Source organism: Medicago truncatula, chromosome 1, assembly GCF_003473485.1.
Source record: "Medicago truncatula cultivar Jemalong A17 chromosome 1, MtrunA17r5.0-ANR, whole genome shotgun sequence".
In the NCBI taxonomy this organism is placed as follows: Eukaryota; Viridiplantae; Streptophyta; class Magnoliopsida; order Fabales; family Fabaceae; genus Medicago; species Medicago truncatula.
In genome coordinates, this window is record NC_053042.1 from 15829256 (window position 1) to 15849713 (window position 20458).

At 31.3% G+C, this 20458-nt stretch overlaps 2 protein-coding genes across 3 annotated transcripts; one reads left to right on the forward strand and one right to left on the reverse strand.

The window, feature by feature from the left end:
- The first annotated feature begins 7195 nt into the window (after positions 1 to 7195).
- On the forward strand, positions 7196 to 15579 carry LOC25482957 (CCR4-NOT transcription complex subunit 11). Of its 2 annotated transcripts, XM_013611575.3 has the most exons (12): positions 7196 to 7473; positions 8754 to 8864; positions 9892 to 9978; positions 10533 to 10586; positions 10757 to 10902; positions 11046 to 11196; positions 11272 to 11466; positions 12367 to 12438; positions 12577 to 12650; positions 12739 to 12880; positions 14271 to 14349; positions 15289 to 15579. In XM_013611575.3, exons 1-12 carry the CDS (start codon positions 7315 to 7317, stop codon positions 15384 to 15386), a joined length of 1368 nt encoding a protein of 455 aa, XP_013467029.1. In that variant the 5' UTR covers positions 7196 to 7314; the 3' UTR covers positions 15387 to 15579. The 2 variants fall into 2 exon arrangements, 1 of the variants encoding a protein (XP_013467029.1); XR_005646329.1 differs by lacking the exon at positions 15289 to 15579 and having other exon boundaries at positions 12750 to 12880.
- Positions 15580 to 16627: 1048 nt separating this feature from the next.
- Positions 16628 to 20458, reverse strand: LOC25482958 (uncharacterized). Its single transcript, XM_013611576.3, has 6 exons — positions 20295 to 20458; positions 19955 to 20113; positions 18261 to 18341; positions 18045 to 18170; positions 17653 to 17754; positions 16628 to 16926 (listed from the first exon to the last, which is right to left on the reverse strand). Exons 1-6 carry the CDS (start codon positions 20392 to 20394, stop codon positions 16850 to 16852), a joined length of 645 nt encoding a protein of 214 aa, XP_013467030.1. The 5' UTR covers positions 20395 to 20458; the 3' UTR covers positions 16628 to 16849.

The following is a 20458-nucleotide window of genomic DNA, read 5'->3' on the forward strand; positions in this document are numbered from 1 at the left end:
AGAGTACTACTATAATTTTGATTTTAGATGTATGTAACTATTTCACTTCTAGATTCAACAAGAGGTGAGAAAATGAACCAATTCTATAATCTTAAATCTTAAATGTTAAGGATATATCATATACGTTGCTCACAGGTGCAAGCTTAAGGGTTTTCTAGTAATAGATAGATTCCATAGAAGCAATCACTACCACAGCCTCAATATGTGATGATGGTATCAGAGATGTGGAGTATGTAGCTTTAGGGGGTTTAATTAAAGCTCATACTTTACCTAATTTAGAATGAGTTGTGTTATTTGAACATTCATATATGTGATAATTTTGTGACAATTAAAATTTTATAAAGGAAATGAGGTAGTAGCGCAAAAACCAAAACAATAGAGAGAGAAAATAAAAAGATAATGTGAGTATGAGAGAGAAAGTTGTCAAAAAAGTTATAAAAAAATGGTTGTTAAAATATCATTTCTCATTTAGAATAGTAGTAATAGCATTAATTTATATTCATATAAAATAAATATTTATATTCATATACATTTTGAAAGAAATAGGTTGGAATTGTAGCAAGACCAAATCTATAGTTTGGTATCGCAGGAGTGTTTAACCATGTAACACATGGATCACAATTTTCAATACAAATAACACATGTAATAAATAGATGAAAATAAATTTAAATATTAAAATAAAAGTGTAACAGACATAAATGTCCAATTTTTTCCTTTATCATTTAAAAAGTGTAACAAACTAGATGACTGAATTTATACTTATTTTTTCATTATTCTAATTATACCATAAACAACAACTTTTTATCTTGTAAAAAAAAAATATCTAATAAAGATTGTTGTTGGTGTTATTAAAAAAATAAGAATTTAGATTATATTTTTTTGTTACATTGTTGGTTTCATTAAAATAGATAATCATGGTTGGTTTGGTTTGTTATAATTTAAAAGCAAAAAACATTTATATTTTTACTTTTAACCAAAATTAAAATTTTATAAAAAAACACCATTCATAGTTTTCAAACGTTAGCGCAATAAAAAGAGCGGAAAGACGGGTACACATGTACTTAGGGACAAAAAGTTTTTTTCAAGGGATATTGAAGACCAAAAGTATAACACTGCAACCGGTAATAAGAAAAATGGGGTGCAAAAAGCAAAATGAAAAGATTATACTAGTGTATTGGGCCCGATGTTTTTTTCCCAAAAACAAACAGGCAAAAAAAGAAAAATGCTCTTCTCCCAACAAGTTTTGCTTATTCCCAACCAAACTTTCGAAAATACCCCTAGCGTGAGTTAACTCACGCATGTGTTAAACCAGCGTGAGTTAACTCACGTTGCGTATCCTTTTAAAGCTCAGACATAAGCTCATTTCCTCATTTCCCATCTAAAATCTCCAAAATTTCTCTCAAATCACCCAAATCCAAAATTCCTTCAAGTTCAAAGCAAACAACACTCCAATAACAAGTAAGTTTTCATAATCAAACACCATTAACCTTTTTATGTTTATATGTTAGATTTTTCCTCCTCTTAAATTAGAATTTTTTTTAGTTTTAAGGTTTGTTTAATTTTGATTTTTTTTTTTTTGCAATAAATGATACAATGTTACATGTAAATGACTTATATTGCCTAATTGTTTAGATGTTTGCTCTGAGTGTTTGATGAAATGTTTGAAAGAGTTTTTCATTGATTTTTAATTTTTTTATGCTGTAGATTTGAAACAATGACCGATTTGTTCAGTGTTTGCATACGCTTCAACGGTGGAAATCCTCAGTGGTTCACGGTTCGGTACATTAATTTCACGTTAAAAGGTGTCAAGGATCAACTGAATGAAATCAACCAAGGTCTCAACCCCGGAGACACAAGGAGTGTGGAATACGTTTGGTATGAACATCCAACGTTCGACGAGGGGAGAATAACGTTCAGTCAGCCGGAGTTAACGAACAACGACGATGTGAGGAACATGTTCTTGATTTTTTGTCAGCACAACATGTTCCCGTGGATTGATGTGTTTGTCACGTTGCTGAGATCGCCTGAAGATATTCTCAAGAGTTTGATTATGCCAGAACCATAAGATAATGATTAGGTTTTTCATTACTATGTAGTGTCTTTATTTTGTTGCAATTTAAGTTTTAATTCTTGTTAGTTTGCTGACTATGTTAGGATTGAAGTGTTTTATACTTAGGGTATAGATTTGCAGATTCTTTGAAAAGTCAAAGAATGAAGATAACACAACATATATTTGACCAAATCAACTATATATATTTTCACATCGAATTCCTTTGTATAGGATGAGTGGGGCGTAAGAGAATGCACCTCATTCTTTTACGTTCATACTCATCCTATATGAAGGGATTCGATGTGAAAACTTATATAGTTAATTTGCTAGAATACATGCGGTGTGCTCTCTTCATTCTTTTGACTTTTCAAAGAAAGTTGCAAATCACTATCCGAAGTATACGTCACTTCCATCCCAACATTTTCCGCAAACTTCCAAAAATTAAACTTAAATCCAACATCACGATGATACCACATATATTTAGGGAGAATGTAGTGCAATGTAGATGAAATTAAAAATAAATAAAATTGTGTATTTTTTTAATTGATTCTGTGTAATTGTGCCACGTTATTCGAATTTATTCAATACACAATTTTATTCGAATTCACGCTGGATTTAATTAATCTTCGAATACATTATTGTCGCGTCATTTTTTGGAGATCAAGGCTATTTGATTAGTTTTTGACTCACTAATTTATTTCACGACTGAACATTTAATTTTATTATGAAAAGGGGAAAAAAGTTCAAACTACCCCTATTTGAAAAGATTTTGGGTTCGGGGGTTAGTTACATAAAGGGAAGGTATTGGCACCCTTTATGTCTGTAGTACTCTACAGGAACCTCTTGATTTTATTTAATTAATGTGCTATAACTTGCTTGCTTATTTTTAAAAAGAAGGAATTAAAGTGGAAAAATAAAGACCTAATTATCTACATTTTTTATTGATTTGGAAGGACATGGTCCTCTGCCTACGTACCCATGAGGGATCAAAACCTCGTAGTTCGGGGTAGAAATTGACGTTTGATATGTTGAGTGTTTTTTATTAGTTTTGAAAAATGTTTTAAAATGAAAAGCCAAGTGGCAAATGAGTATTTGTTTGTGTTTTTTAATATTGAAAAAAGAGGCTTAGAGTAAAGTTAAATTGATTGAAGTTTGATTAAGAAAAGAAAATAAAAATGCGGTCACTTGATTTGGATCAAGGTTTATTATGAAAATATTTTTGTGATTTTGATTATTTGCATGTTATTTGTTGTTTTTTTGGAATATTAAATAAAAATTAAACTAACAGAGCAATAAAAATAAAAGCGCGTGGATTTTTGTAGTGACGTTGGATCACCACAAAATCCCTAATCTAATTTTTTTGCATTTTTGGATATATATAAGGCGGTAAAGAAATAAAAGGACACACACACCCAACACTTTTCTCATTTATATTTACATTGGACCTAAATACATTCTAATTGCTGGAAAATAAATAAAAATGCTAACTAGAAATAAAAACAATGCAAAAATGCTAAAAAGAAATAAAATGCAAGAAAATAAAAGAAATTGACAACTAAAGGGACAAAAATTACCAAAGGGACTTATTCCGAAGGGACAGAAAAAAGAGGGAAAATAAAAGAATAGCTCGTCAACACAAGCTAAAGAGGAGAAGAGAGAAAAGTTCTTTGACAACTCAAGAGAACTTTTGGTGTGTGAAATTGTGTGGAATGAGGTCTCTATTTATAAGTAAGGAGGTTGATGAAAAAAGGAAAATTGGTTTAATAGAAATGATTGACAATTATGGTGAATTTTGAAAAAGGAATGTTAAAGTTGACACTTGACTTGAAAATTTTTTTAGACCTTGGACATTTTATTTTTGGACCTATTGACATTTTGTTTGTTTTTTTTTTACACTAATTAATTAAAAAGAAATAAAATAAAATAAAATAAATCTAATACGAAATAAAATAAAAACAAATTAAACTAAGTTATGTAAAGTAAAATAAAATTAAAAGATGGAAAATAAAATGTAAGATAAAAACTAAAAGACTAATAAAAAATAAAAAATAAAAAGGTGAGAAGAAGGGTCGGAATCGGTACAAAGATGAAGTATTTTAAAATACCTTTCTGCCGAATTTTTCTCTGAAAAGCTCGAGAATATTATGGGTCAGAGGGTGTATGAATGTATGCTCTTAGGTCAAAAATTGGGGTATGACAATTATATTATTTAGATGCCAAAATCATAAAATAAATAAATGCTAAAATAAACAAAAATAAATGAAAGAACAAAATTGATGTATAAAAACTCATTTTATTATTATATCGATGCATTTACAATAAGATATGTTTTTGGTTTAGGGAAGGGAGATTGAGGTAAAACTACATCTGTTTCAAAAGAAGATGGAGGCGATGGGGTAAAGCTAAACCTCTAGTGGGGTAAAGCTAAACCTCTAGTGGTGCAAGGTGATGGGGGAGAAAGGGAAATGGAAGGAGAAATAGATGGTGGGGGGGAAGGCGACTAGGGTAAGATATGTTTCTTGTCTAAGGCGAAAGAGTCCATGAATGTCAACCTTGCACCCAAACAAACTGCACTTATTTGCAGTGCATTTCCATCTCCATTGACCAATCATACAATCCCTGAAATTTTCAAATAGGCCTCTTTATATGAAAGGCCAACGATGGAAAAATATTGTTGTTGTAGAAGGAAGAGGAGGAGAGAATGTGAGACGATGGTGTGAGAAATGGTGAAGGTTGGAAGGGTATTTATAGGGGGAATGTATGCCTAGATTGTATCTAACCATTATGGTGAGTCAAAAACATGTAAAAAATAACTTTTTCCATTTGACCACCGTCCAAAAAACATGTTTTATGTGGTGCAGAAAGTTGAGTTAAGTCACGCCACCATCCAAATGTGCGTGAGTTAACCCACGCTAAAAGTACCCTGCGTGAATTAAGTCGCGCATAGGTACTTTCGTCCATTCAATTGGGAGGAAGTGTTTTTTGTTGGGAGAAGACCATTTTTCGTGAAAAAAACCGGAGAAGTAGGAAATAGCAAAAAAAAAAAAAATCCAATAAAATAAAAGAAAATCTACACTAAAGAAAATAGTCTCTTCCGACTCCTTTGAGCTGACATTTTCAACACATATAAGAAATATATAAGAATAAATTTAAATATTAAAACAAAATGTAACAAATTATATATGTCCGATTTTTTCCTTATCATTTAAAAATGATAACGGATGAGAGTGAATTCAAATATTAAAAAAATTAACAAACACAATATTATTTTTGGTACAACAAAAAATATATCGTGTAACAAACATGATATGAGCATATGTCCAGTTTTTTACTATATTCTTAAAAAAAAAATGTAACAAACCATATCAAATATATGTTATTATAAATATTATTTTTTGACAAGGTGTCATTATGAATATAATCAATAAAAAGAATGATCGTTATTTAATTTTTATTTTATATCCAGACAAACTAAAATATGCCGAGTTGATAAATAATTTTGTGATAAGTTTTGACAATAATTTATAGATAAATTGATATACGAATAATTGTCATGAATATTTAAAGACCGGTGCTAGTCACACCCCAGAAAAACAAATTACACCCCAGAATGACTAATATACCCTTTAACTAAAATAAAAATTTCAAATTAACTAAATTTAAATTAACGTAAATTGAACATAAGTAAACTTAATTTACATTAACCTAAATTGAACATAAGTAAACTTAATTTACATTAACCTAGATTGAACGTAAGTAAACTGAATTTACAAACTTAATTTATATTAACCTAGATTGAACGTAAGTAAACTGAATTTACATTAACCTAGATTGAACGTAAGTAAACTGAATTTACATTAACCTAGATTGAACGTAAGTAAACTGAATTTACACTAACCTCTTATATACATACGTAAACTAAATTTACATTAACCTAAATTGAACATAAGTAAACTTAATTTACATTAACCTAGATTGAACGTAAGTAAACTGAATTTACACTAACCTAAGTTGAACATAAGTAAACTTGAATTTACATTAACCTACATACGTAAACTACACTAACCCCTTTTATATACATACACGTAAACTTAATTTACACTAACCTCTCACATAAAATCAAATTGACAGACATATCTCATACCAAAACAAACAATAAACAAATAGAAACTCATCGAAAATGAAATTCATGAAATTCACTAACTTTTATGAATATAGTACAGATCAATAACAAAGATGTTGATTCAGATATTGGTTGCACATCTATGGTGATTTGTGGATGAAAGGGGGTAAGGGTTCAGAATGATAATAAAAGATGGGTTTTTAAAAATTTACATGAAGAGGGCAATTTTTGTATTATTGTAAAATTTTAAATAAATTTGGGTGTAACTTGTTTTTTTTGGGGTGTGACTAGCACCGGTCATATTTAAAACTTATAAAATTGTAATCAAAATTATACAAACAATCATAATCTATACTACATGTAAAGAAAATAATCCCTTTCAGCTCTTTTTGGCTGATTTTTTCTCTTTTAAAAAATATCTTCAATTTTCAATACAAATAACACATGTAACAAATAGATAAGAATAATATTAAAAAATGTAACAAAGACGATATAAATACATATATGTATGTTTTTTTCCTTTATCATTTAAAAAGTGTAACAAATCAGATGAGTATATTTATACTTACTTTTTTATTATCCTAATTATACCCTTAAACATCTTTTTCTATATTTAAAATTTATGTTGGTGTCATTAAAAAAAAGAATTTAGATCATGCTTATTTGTTATATTGTTTGTGTCATTGAAATAGATAATCATAGTTAGTTTGATTTGTTATAACTTGAAAACAACAAACATTTATATTTTTAGTTTTAATCAAAATCAAAATTTGATTAAAAAAACATCGTTCATAATTTTCAAACGTTAGCGCAATAAAATGAACGGAAAGACGAGCATATAGTAAAATATAAAATATACACACATGTTAGCGTAATAAAAAAACGGACATGCTGTCCACATGAGCTTAGCTCATTGGTAAAGACAGCACATGATATAAAAACGAAAGCGTAATAATATAAAAAACACAAAAATTCAGTTTTTTTTTTTGATAAAAGATAAAATAAATAAAATAATATTCGCGACATTAGCGTGGTGATTGATTGAAGCGATAACAACAGTAGTAGAAAAAAAGCTGAAAAACCTAACTCCTTCACAATTTGAAATCCTGAATCAATCAATCTTGAAACCCTAACGAACAACATGAGTATACGAAAATTGAGCTTCGAAGAATCGCGATCACTGTATTCGCTTATCAAACAAGATCAACGTCCTCTCAATGAGATCCTCTCTGAATTCAAATCCACCATTCCTCACTCTCGCCATTACACTTTCTGTTCTTACCTCCTCATCCTCCTTCAGGTTATTACTCGCACTTTTTTTTTTCTTCAATTTTTTTAGGCTTTTTATTCGCTCTAGTTTAATTCTTCGTGGTTGTTGATTTTGTGAATGTAATTGTTCGTTTTTGAATATTATTGTTGTTGTGGTTGTGTTGTTCAACTTGATATTGGGAAAGATTTGAACTATATGTGAGTTTATTTGTAGTGGCGTTGCTGTTAGTGAATGTTTTGTTATGCGGTGATGAAAATTGATTTTGAGTAAATTGATTTGATAATTGTTTGGTTTTGCGGTGATGAAAATTGATTTTGAATCAATTTAGGGTTTGATTGGATAAAGAGCTTATTTGTAGCTTATAGTGCAAGTGCTAATCATGATAAGCGGTTATTATGCATCAGTATAAGTTCACATATGTAATTTCTATAGTAAAAGATAAAATAAAGTTAAATTGTTTTTGTATATGCTATAAGTTATATTAGAGAACTTATGAATATAAGCTGAAAAAAGCTTTTGAAAATTGTCATAAGCTGTTTTCATAAGTTCTCACAAAACTTATGCAAGTAGATAAGCTCTAATAAGCCAATCCAAACAGGCCCTTATTTTACTTAATAGTGAGTTGAATGTGAAGTGATTTATGTCTGGATAGTTGAATAATAAATTTCAGTGTAATTATTATGTTTAGACTCAAAAGATACGAATCCTAGTTTTTTGTTAGAATCAATTATGGAGGAAAAATTAATTATACTCGAGAGTAATCAAACATATCTAAATCAATTGTACACCTCCAGAATCAATTTTGGGTGCAAATGTGCAACAAAACATAGGCTATATGTAAAATTGGTTCTGGCCAAAAGTGAGTTGAAGATTAGGTGATTTATCTTTGGATACATTCGTGTGAAAGTGATGAGTTGAACGGTTAATTTGAGTGCATAGATCAATTTTAGAATAAAAGCTCCAATTTCTAGCTTCAAGTTAGAATAGGCAAAATGAAGTGTACTTGAGAGCAACCAAACATGTCAAAATCAATTCTACACCGCTAAAATCAAGTTTGGCTCCTCCAAAAGTGGAACCAAACATACACAACAAAAATCATTAATCTTGATGTCCCAGCCAAATGGTGACCTTTATTTAAAACCTTGATTGTATGTAATTTAGGTATCGTTGTGCTGGGTTTTCCATAGATGGATGGGGATTGTGTTTTGGTGTTTTTATTGTTTGATATTGTTGCATGTGTTTGTTTTTGGTCTCTATATTTGATTGGAGATAGTTTTAAAAGTTGTTTAATCGGAATCTTTTACATGCAGGACAATAAGGTACTTACCACCACCGAGAGATTAATAGTGTTTGCTCTGCTAGTTGAGGCTTATTCATCCCAAAATCCGGCTTCAAATCCTTTCATAAGCTTTATCATAAATGTAAGCTACTTATTACTTTGCTATATCCTGTTTTGTTTAATTATTAGTTTATTGGGCACTATGCTGTTTGTCCAAATCTTAGAAATTAGAACCAGTTCTTTAAATTAAAGGGAGAAGAAAAAAGTGAAGTGCAAGAGGAATCACAATATTCCTTCACGAAGACACAATGAAGAAAAAAAGAAAAGATGGGTAAACATCTTAAATATAGCTCTACCATTGAAATCAGTTGAAATATTGTCAATATGAGATAGTAAATAGCTCAACAAAATGGTAAAATCCGTTCATTAGAAACACATTTGTAGTGTGGCACCATCTAAGGGAACCTTCCTGATGGAACCGGTTAGAATGTAGGATGAAACCTGTGAAGAAACTGTTTTTGGAGCTACAGAGAGAACTGCTGATGGAGCTAGAGTGTTGAAAATGCATTATATATCAACTTTAAGTAACTGCGGCACATGGAGTAAGCATTGGAACCGGGAGTTTTTGACATTAGAAATGCTCTGTTTGAGGCTATGTGTGTGGATGCCTGGTTGGGCTTTACTAGCTCATGTTAAGCTGGAATTTTTTGAGAATATGCAATCTACAAATGAGTTAAATTCACTAATTTGTCCTTAAATTATGCAATTAGAATTTGGAGCAAGTTTACTGAGCATATCATATGCCGAATGTACTGAGTTAATAAGAGTTTACACTGAGGCATGAAACTTTACAAGTTTATGGTTAAGACTTGCTTATTGACAACTGTGCTAGTGAGAAAAATTGAGTAAATGGAAGATAATCCAATTAAAAAGGTAGAAAAAGGCATTGTTGAAATTTTATTTTCGATAAAGCAAAGTAGTCTTTGGTGATTGATGTAGCCAATGTTGCCAACGTTGCCAACTAATTCAGTCGTTGTTGTAGTTTTTTAACTTATGTTTCTTTCTATCTGCATGTTCTATAATATTTTTTTGAATGCTTCTATAATGTATTTCTGCGGTGTTTTTGCACTGTGACTGTTGACGAGACAATGGTAATTTTTTGTTTACAGGCTTCCTGTCATGAAGGGTCCACAAAAATTGAGAAGGCGTTTATTCTGCAACTATTAGGTGTTGATGTATCCCATAATGGCAAAGAGGTATTCTCTTTTGTTGTCTTGAAAACACCTGTGTTTTACACTGTTTTTGTCACTTATCACTTATGATGGATGGCATTATTATTAGGCATGTAAGCAAAAACAGATTGATAAAGGTTTGCTTTATTAGCCATTGAATTCTGTTTTAGATTGAAAAATTTGTGACTCATTTATAAGAGACTGCTGGTTTGATCATTCTATTATATTTCCTGTCTGTCATCTAATTTATTTGCTTCATTTGTTTGTTGTGGTTTATATCCTCTCTGATACAAGTACCTTAATTAAGCTATCCTCTTTTTAGCCGTTGGATTTTGTTTTAGATTGACAAATTGTACATAGGATGTTCTTTGTTGGTTAAACATGGTGTTTGCTTGTTTTACCTTCAACATGCATATAAATATTTGTTTTATGTGTGTATCAGTTATATCATACATGGCATCATGTGTTTGCTGCTGGTGCATGCACTATGCTTCCTTTCTCTCGCTTTTTCGTTAAATGTTTTATCTTCTAGTGGTTTGTAGTTTCTGATATGTTTTTCTTTTGCTGGAGGACTGCAGTTTCTTAAGCAGTCAGCATCAGATTATGTGACAAGATTTGATCCGTCACTGAATGTAAGTTACTTATATATGGAAAAGTACTTGTACATAATCCCATAATATATCTATTGCCCTTCCATAATATCTATATATTCTGAGATGCATTACAGCTGTGCCAAGGGTGTATTCTTATCTTGCTTTACAACATTTGGACTTCTAAACTTACTTATCTTCTCTGATGCCAGGACTTCCCTTCACTAGATCAGTTGAAGCAGCAGTTTTCTGATAAAGTTAATCAAGAACCATATCATCATTTGTTTAAAGATGGTTTTGTAAAAAACGTAGTTCCTGACCCAGACGTTCCCCCAAATTGTGATACAGATTCATCAGAGTATGGCCCTGTTCAGTGGATCGATAAATTTATGAAGCATTTATTTTCATATTTCTTTACTCTTTTCAATAGCTTTCCCATTCATATTTTAGAATGGAAAATTGAAGATTATGCGGTTGATAATAATGATGGTCTATTAATAGGTTTGATCAGCGACCTGGAACGCAGCCTAAACTTGGCACTGGAAATAAAGATGAAGCAGTGGTTGGCTTATTGTCAAATATTTCACTGGAAGGATTGAATCCTCACTGGATTAGACCTCTTCCACCAAGGCTCCCGATACTTGATGGCGAGGTATTGTATATTTGTGTCTGCAATATTTTTATTTTTATTGAGGCGTAATTATTCTAACTATTTAATATTCTTCAGCTAGTTTGGGTCAACCCAAATGGTAAACCCTTTCCATCTATGGTAAACGCTTTTCAGCTAGTTGGGGTCAACCCTAATGACTACCCTGAGCTTATGTGGGACAATGGTATGTGCGTTGATACTAGTAGAGGAGCTGCAGTAAGGGACTTAATTGCAAAAGCTCAGAAGGGAGCTCTTGCACCTGTACAGCAAGAGGTGATTACTATTTTAAATCATTAAATTATTATTATAGAAGATGCTCTTTGAAAAGAAGAGAGAAGATAAAAAAGCAAAGATACCCAATTTCTGTGTATATCTGTTGAAGATCTCTTGTATGCACCATATAAAAGCCAATAAAAAAATCCATAAAGTGAGTTGTCAAATGAACCAAATAGTAGTGTGGTTACTCTACCATAAGAATTTACCCTCATACTCAGACTGAAATCACCAAAGGTAGTTTACATGACTCTTTCTAGGGTACACCATACCACACATTTAGAATAACAGAAACAGTCTGCCATATTTGGCTTCTTATAAAATGCATTCGCTCTGTATATGTAGAAAAAAGGGATCCATCACAACCATTAACGGGGAAATCAAGGGCTGTATGTTAACGAATCCATGATCCGTTTCTCATAACATTTACTGTTTATTACAAGTTGTTGATTTTCTTTTCGATATTTGAAATTTATTACTTTGACATCTTAAGCGTTATCCCACTTCAAGGCAGCCAAATCTTTCTACGCCATAATGACCAATGAGTTGGCAGTAGAGCAATATAGGAACAGACACGGAACTGTTTCTGAACATCTACCGAACATAACACACACATTTAAGGAGAATATGAGACTTGTATCCTGCAATTTTGTTTGTGTAAAATGAGATTATAAGATGGTCCTCTGATTGATTCATAAGCAAAACATTTTTTTTTCTTTTCAGTTGGGTTTCCAAGTAAAAAGTTTTATTTCTTTAGTATCATACAATATAAATGATATTCTGTACATATTCCTTGGCTCAAATTGAAACATGCAGTATGAAAAGTTATATTGTACCTTGGTTCTTTTCTCAAATTTAAATTATCGAATAAGATGATTTTGATTTTTGTACCCATTTCAGCAATTCCTTTTGGAGCTTGCACGGGATCCAAAGGTTGTATATCACTGTGGACTGACTCCAAGAAAGTTGCCGGTACGTGTTTTTGCAATCTTTGATGAATCATTGATCAAGTTAGTGTTAGGATCCAGTATGAGAGGGTATTTTAAGTAATTGATTTTGGGTTCCTATCGGTTAGGGTTTGATGTTTTGTTCTTATTTATTCTCTATCAGGAACTGGTGGAAAACAATCCCCTAATTGCAGTTGAAATTCTCACTAATCTGATAAAATCTCCTGACATATCAGAGTATGTATTTTACCTCATATCTCTGTCCTTGGCTAATACTCAGTCACTATTATTTTCTTTATTTCTATTTGCTTATTTATGGATACAGATACTTTACAGTACTTGTCAATATGGACATGAGTCTACATTCAATGGAAGTTGTGAACAGGCTTACAACAGCAGTTGAACTACCGTCAGAATTCATTCACATGTACATCACTAATTGTATATCATCCTGTGTGAACATCAAGGTACTTCACTTTGCCTTTTGCTGTAACATGATTTATTTATGCCCTTTGCTGTAACATGATTTTTTTTGAAATGGCAATGTTGGTAGTTATTTTTGTTAGAGGGGGGAGTTGAACCCATGACCTCCTTACCTCTCCAATCCATATTTTTCTTCCCCAAAACCAACTTATGACTCCCTTTTTACTTTAACATGTGGCACGGACACTTCAGGTTGAAGGTGTCTCCCACACTCGTATGACATGGGTTGGACATTCTAGTGTCGGAAGATAAATTATTTTTAGGCCCCAATGTGTTTATGATATGGCTGGTACCAAATTATCATCTTTTTAATGCTGAAGATCAACTAGGGGGTGGAGGGCCTTTAAATTTATTAAATCAGATCCATTTAGCTTTTCGGTAGTAGATGGATCATGGATGAGTTGAAGGTGCTACACATAGTTCATCATCTTGTTTTAAAATAAATTTTTAAGAACCACCAAAATATTCAAATTGTATAATAATGTCTCAGTATTTTTGGTTATGACTCACTATCTTAGGTCTGTGTTTGTGCTTCATAGGCTGTAAGATTTTCATATTCTGCAAAACAATGATATTATTTATCACAAGAAGAGTTTGCTTCTATATGAGTGAAGTTGCTGAAATCTGTTTTATTCATAGTCGCAGATTTTTGTAGGGATATTAGATTGAGTTTCTGTATGATATTTCATGCACTTGTGAAGTTTGCATGGTAAACTTTACAAGTGTAAGATCATGGGAGAATTTCGAAAGACAAATGAAAGTAAAATAATTGCTCTTGAAGCAACATGTTAGATCTGAAATTAGACGAAAACCGCCACCAATCTATTTGCTGAATAGAAAATACATGCTTATCTGTACATGATCTGTGCTTATAAGTTATAATTGCGTTCTTACCTAAACCACCCCTACATGTGTGGGTATGTCGGTGTACAATGTTGGTCCCCACTCTCCACATCTGGCTTTTTATTTTTCTACTGTTTGTCTGACCTTTAAGTGATCTCTTATTCTAAACATTTATGCTAGATCACATGTTGAATATTTTTAGGCTTATTCTTATTTTCTTATGTCATTTAGAAAGCCCAGTTGAAGTTGTGCCACCATTGAATACTTTTCAGCTTGAATTTATTTTATGGCATTCAATAAGTTTTATTTTGAAACGGTTTATATATTTACTTTTACTGTTTTTGCCCTGCAAATCTCTTGTTCTTTTATATTTTTTATCATTAGGACTAGTATGTTGTTTGTATCCATACAAATATGCCCTAGAAAAATGCAAATTTAGAATTGGTTTTGCAATTTAAAATTTAGTACATCGTATCCATACTATTGCTATTTTTGCAATTAACACCTCAGCTTTCTACCTTTTTCCCTCAGGATAAATACATGCAGAACAGGCTTGTGAGACTTGTTTGTGTTTTCCTGCAAAGCTTGATTCGGAACAACATTATTAATGGTGAGTTTATCCTGTTTTTCTTGAACCGTGAAAACTCTTGATTGGCAGGCATTTTCTATTTTGTGTATAAATTGCCCAACTTAGAGAGACCAGGGGTTGCGTTTATGTTTATCATCATAATTATTAATTGCTTAATAATTCAATATTTCTATTGTTATATAAGTTAGTTATTGCTTAATTTTGTTTCTAGCTACATTATTGTCTTAAAAAATGTGGCTCCAACTTAAATAGGAAATACGGATAAATTGATGAATGGTGACGAATGTGAATGAGTGTAAATGCATTTGTCAAATTGTTTGAAATTTGTTAAAAGCTTTTGCGAATATTGTAAGTGACAAAGTTCTTAGTTGAAGGCACATAGTTCGAATTCTTAAGGTTGTCCTTTTTTTTGAACATATCTTGAAATATTTCTATCACGTGAAATTACATGTAGCATGCTCTTCAATTTCTATTTTAGTATTTGAAAATGGTACATATACAAACAGATTACCAACAAACTGTCGTTATTGTGTAACCACTTCACTGGATAATCACACAAACCTTATCTGTGTTCTCTCAATGTGCATACACTTTACCGTTTTATGCAGATTTATATTATAAAAAATTAGCATTAACATGTTACTTTAACCATGGTTGTTAGCCCCATGTCATATTGGTTTCTGTGGGTTGGCTTGTTTGTTGTTTATCCACAATTATTGATCTGCTTCCTAATGTGTTAAGAAATAGAAATTATTTGTTGATAACATTTAATACGCTGGTAACTTGAAAAGTTTTTTTTGAAGGTGGTAACTTGATAAGTTAATGGGTTTCCTTTATTACTAGTATGCTAAGGATTATTGTTAGCATTCTATTTTGGTATATTTATTGACTGACACATAAAAGAGGAAATGAGAATTCGGCAGCATTTCATTTATTTTTGTTGATGATCCTACCTTGCAGTTAAAGATCTGTTCATTGAAGTTCAAGCGTTTTGCATTGAGTTTTCACGGATTAGAGAGGCAGCTGCGTTATTTAGACTTCTCAAGTCATTGGAATGAGTACTGATTTAGCCTGTTATTTTTTTAACTCATCTCATGTCCTACCATTTCAAGACTTCTCTGTAGATATGTTCTACCTGACCTTGGTAGTGCAATTGTGTACTTTCATATTATGGAAAATAAACATCATCTTTAACTTTATTTTCATTTAATTCAGGTTAAATTTACGAGTTTTAGTTTTGACAGGATTAAATTAATGAGACTTTGTCAGACCTCATGTTTCAGTTCTCGCAAAACGGAAAGCCTATTGTATTTTTGCTTGTTTGTTTTTCCCTTCCTTCCATTTGAAACAAAATGGTCACCTTTTCTTAATAATGCCACAAAATATTGGCTACATATTTAAAGCTATTGGGGAACAAGTGTAACCATTTTCGTGTGTTTCGATTAAGACTTGCAAACAACACCACATCCTCAAATAGTAATTTTTTGAAAATCAACTGTCACCAGCACAACCACTTTTTCAACCGTCTGCAAACAAATTTTTGTAATGCAATAATATTGTTTGTAACAAGAAATCCAATTTTTTAAATAAAATGTTTTTATTGAGGAATTTATTTCCAGAATGTAAATTTTTATTCTTGAATTTTGTTCTGGGAAGATATTTTGTTTTGCAAAGAAATTGTATTCTAAAAATTTGTAATGTGTGAATCTATAATGATTTTGTCATTTCGTCTATCTAAAAAAAAGGTATAAGGGGTCCTCTTCAAAAAAATTTGTTTTGAGGAAACAGTTGTGTACAATTTTTTTTTTTTTTTTTGAGGAAACAGTTATGTACATTTTGGAAGCTCTATTTCAAATTCTTTGACGGGGACGAGCAAACAAAATTCATTTTTTTTTTTTTGTATAATATATGGAGTCTTTAATTATTGTGAAAATATTATATCACAAGCATACACTAATTCATTTCGACCATCTTTTTATTAATGAAAATCTAGGATGAGGGGATGATGCCTTCGGTTCAAGGCAAGGAAGATATTTGAGATCAAAGAGCATTTATAAAGATATTTACATATATCTTTCTCTAAAGGTCACTGACAACACTCAAACCTGTAATTTATCTCTACCATTAATTTGAGATAGTTGACACATTACATCTTTACTAAATTGTTTTTAGATTATCATCACCATTGATTTCTGTTTGGACTTTGGACGGTCAATATCAATAAATAACCACACATATAGAGCATGGAATATAATCTAATTAATCTAATCAAATAAAAAGGAAAACGCTAAGGAGTCGGTAGCACAAAAATTTGTTACACCACCTTCAATCATCAATGTCAAGTAGAATAATTGTACATAGTGAATGAAGAAAAGCTAGGAATATCATATCCATAATATCTCTTTTGTACTACTAGACATACTTAATGACAAAATTTATCGTGTGATTAGATCCTATATGATCACCGGTCCCTATCCAATGGCATAAAATGGAAAACTTCTAAAACCATCCATAAACTGTCCTATTGCAACTGTATCTTTGCCATGACCATAATCACCAAGACCAACCAAAGGGATCTTCCTTGTAGAATTGAGATAGCTGATAAATAATAAAAAAAAAGTATTATCACATGGGAAATATATTGAGTAGGATTTTATACTATGCATCATTGACATTTCATACTAAAGACGTGCTGGTATCTTATACCGACATGATACTGACTCATAGTTATATTCAATCATTTTTTTTTCCTCAAATTATCAATGGCATCTACACGTCAATATCGTGTTATGGGTTCTATATGTGTTGGTGTTTCATAGGATTTTTTTTTTGACAAGTTATTTTTGGCTTGAGAAATCAGAAAAGAGGTTAATTTTGATGCACTGTTGGTTTAAATTTTTTTACACAATCAATCACAAACCATTTTTGTCTGACTTTTAAGCTAAATATAATAAGGTCAAATAGTTTTAATGATCAACTATTGACTAACAATATAAAAATCTTTACATTGTCAAAGCATATCAATTAAATCCTTAGAAAACAATCCTAATCTAATTGCAATTTGGATAATAATTGTATTAATGTACCATATACCTGCAAAAGAATTAAAAAAAATTGATTTTTCAACAGTTTAGTTGTTATGTACCCTTCTAGGTTCATTTAGTTACTCAAAGTTCAACCTTTCTTAATATTTTAGAATTTAAAAACACATATGCAAGGACTTAATCAAAGACTATCTTAATGAAGCTAAAATTTTGTTTAGAAAAAACCAAATTATGAATTGAATTACTGACTTAGCCATACAATTGTGAATTGTGGCCTTACCTTCATTCTTACTGTTCTCATTCAGTACTGGTGGTGGAGCAGATGATGATGATGAGTTTGACATTGATATTCCAAGGTCAGAGCAACCCATGCCAATGGAGCCTTCAAATTCAAATTTAAAATCTCAAGTAAGTTACTTAATTTATACCACTTTGGCATAACATTTTATATCATAATCAATCACATAACTAATGATTTTACAGTTTAATTTTGATACATCGTGAGTGTAAAAAATTTCACGCTATCACCAAATCACAACCAATTAGGGGCTTAACTTAAAAAGTAGTTAGAGTTAAAGTCAAATGTTAAATTTAACGATTCGGTGATAATTACGCTGACGATGCATATGAATTAAGGCCGTGATTTTAACTGAGTGAAGCTTGTAATCTTACATTCTCTAAAGCAAGGAAAGGTAGTGATATTGAGGAGATTGTAATAGCTTGTATCGCATTCACAACTATAGTTGAACGTCGATGTTTTTTTGCATGAGCCACCTCCACAATCAACCCAATGGCAAGCTAGAACATATGAAAAAAACGATATAATAGCAGAAGAAAAAAAAATCAAACAGAAAATTGAGATCCCTATGGTTTATATCTTCGAGTTACCATCAAATATTGATTCATTGGATTTTTTTGCTTTTTCTGGAGCTGGGGCAGGAGCTTTGGAGCAAGAGTAGTCCAATGTACCTAAAAAATAAAAAGGATATCATTTCAACATCCAAGAAAATTAAATATTTTTAACAGTCACTAAGTGAACTCAAGAACATTAAGAATCATCTCGTATAGGTGACAAACGAATTTGAATCACAAAGTTAATATTTCCTCTTCCCACACAAACAATTGGCACCTCCACAAGAACTTTAAAAACAAATTTTACCATAGTAAACGTTTGATAAAACTACAAGAATAGTTTTACATCGTGGTCACAATCCTTGATATTGCGAAAAATTGTGGTCAAATTAGGCTGATATATGGTTACAATTGTGACCAGAGGGAGACAGAGAAAACATTGGCATCGCAGTCACAATTGCAGTTACGGACTTTGCTACAGGTACAGCAGAAAAATACTGGTGCTCATTAGTGTTGCATAGTTCTTCATAAAGTTAGAATCTGAAACAATTTGACGCAAACGTTGCGTTTCCATTGCTGGTTTAGTTGTGTGTGATTAGTGATCTACAATTTTGATTTTGACTTAAAGCTCTCACTTAATTTCTTCCAAAAGCAAATGAAAGTTTGGACACATCATATAAATGTAGTGATCCTTTACTGGACATTTTCATAGTGTGATTAAACCTTGTAACAAATTTAAGATAAACCATGTTTAAATTTAGACATTTGTAACAATTACTATTTTGTCTTCTTATTATTTTAGCATCTTACCTGAGTTACACACTGACAACCACTCAATCCTTCTCAGACACACTGAATTACACACTGACAATTACTATTTTGCTTTTGCATTGCTAAAATACATGTTTGGATAAACAATTGACTATCAACCACTCAATCCTTCTCAGACACTATCGACACATTTGTTCAATCTATGTTGGACTTATAAGCGCTTATAAGGACTTATGTATAAGTTGTTTCTATGATAAAAGATAACATAAAGTCAAACTATTTTTATATAAGATATACGTTGTCTTCATAAGTTATCCTAGAGAACTTGTAGAAATAAGCTGAAAACAGATTATGGAATAACATGTCATACGCTGTTTACATAAGCTCTCTCAAACATTCTTACAAGTGCTAATGACTGTAGAAGAGCTCAAATAAGCCAATGCAAACATGCTTAAGTGTTACTTTGTTGATATAGTGTTGGATACATGCCTTTTTCCACACATAGAAAATCTCCATTTCAATGCACAACCTAGTCGGATTGACTTATTTGGGTTTATTTACTAGCATAAGCACCTATGAGACAATTTGAGAGAGCTTATTGAAACAACTTATAAGTTATATGAAATCAGTTTGACATTATTTTATCTTGTCCTAGAATAGGCCCTATTTTGATAAATATATTTAGTGCATTGAGTTTATCATTTAAGTGCTTATGTATAAGCTATTTCTGTGACAAATGATAAATAAAGTCAAACTATTTTCATATGGTATCCTCGAGAACTTATGGAATTAAGTTTAACACAGTTTATGGAACTGTAATAAGCTATTTCCATAAATTCTCTCAAACAATATCACACTTTCATATGTCAATAAACAAGTACAGATAAGTCGATCCAAACAAGTCCATAATTTATACATAAACAGAAAACAGTGGTCGGAAAGAAAGATGGAGTTCTTACAATTAGGAATGATGCAAGGAAGAAACTTCAATCCCTCATCATCAATGGAATCAAGAGCTTTCTTCCAACCATGATCACACTCACACTCAAAAGGGAAAGTACTATTCTTAGAAGGTTTGCATGTTCCTTTCCCACATTCCACTTCTTTGCACACGTCCTCTAAACTCAAAACAAAACAGCATATAAGAGCAATTCATAAATTCTAAACTACATATCTAGTTCAACAAAAAAACTTGTTGATGATTCTTGAAATCACAAGACCCTTAAATTAAAATCAATAAAAATAGTATCTTAACAAACATAGGAGATAAGAGTATATATATGAGAAAGAGTTACCAACCAAATATAGGAGAAAGCAAAGGAGAAAGGAAGTCACTTTTAGTTGAAAGAGGTTGAAGAAGAAGAAATGCAAAAAGAGGTATGAAACTTGCAAAAGCCATTTTTAACAGAATTCAGATGTGGGGAATTTATGTATATAAATAAATGACTAGTTAGGCAAGTTTG

Excerpts from the sequence above, each read along its gene's own strand:
- LOC25482957 (XM_013611575.3), top strand. The coding sequence starts at position 7,315 with ATGAGTATACGAAAATTGAGCTTCGAAGAATCGCGATCACTGTATTCG. Across the intron at positions 8,865-9,891 it reads TCATAAGCTTTATCATAAAT|GCTTCCTGTCATGAAGGGTC; the intron begins GTAAGCTACTTA and ends TTTTGTTTACAG. Across the intron at positions 11,467-12,366 it reads TTGCACCTGTACAGCAAGAG|CAATTCCTTTTGGAGCTTGC; the intron begins GTGATTACTATT and ends TACCCATTTCAG.
- LOC25482958 (XM_013611576.3), bottom strand. The coding sequence starts at position 20,394 with ATGGCTTTTGCAAGTTTCATACCTCTTTTTGCATTTCTTCTTCTTCAA. Across the intron at positions 18,171-18,260 it reads CAATGAATCAATATTTGATG|CTTGCCATTGGGTTGATTGT; the intron begins GTAACTCGAAGA and ends CATATGTTCTAG. Across the intron at positions 16,927-17,652 it reads TGAGAACAGTAAGAATGAAG|CTATCTCAATTCTACAAGGA; the intron begins GTAAGGCCACAA and ends ATTATTTATCAG.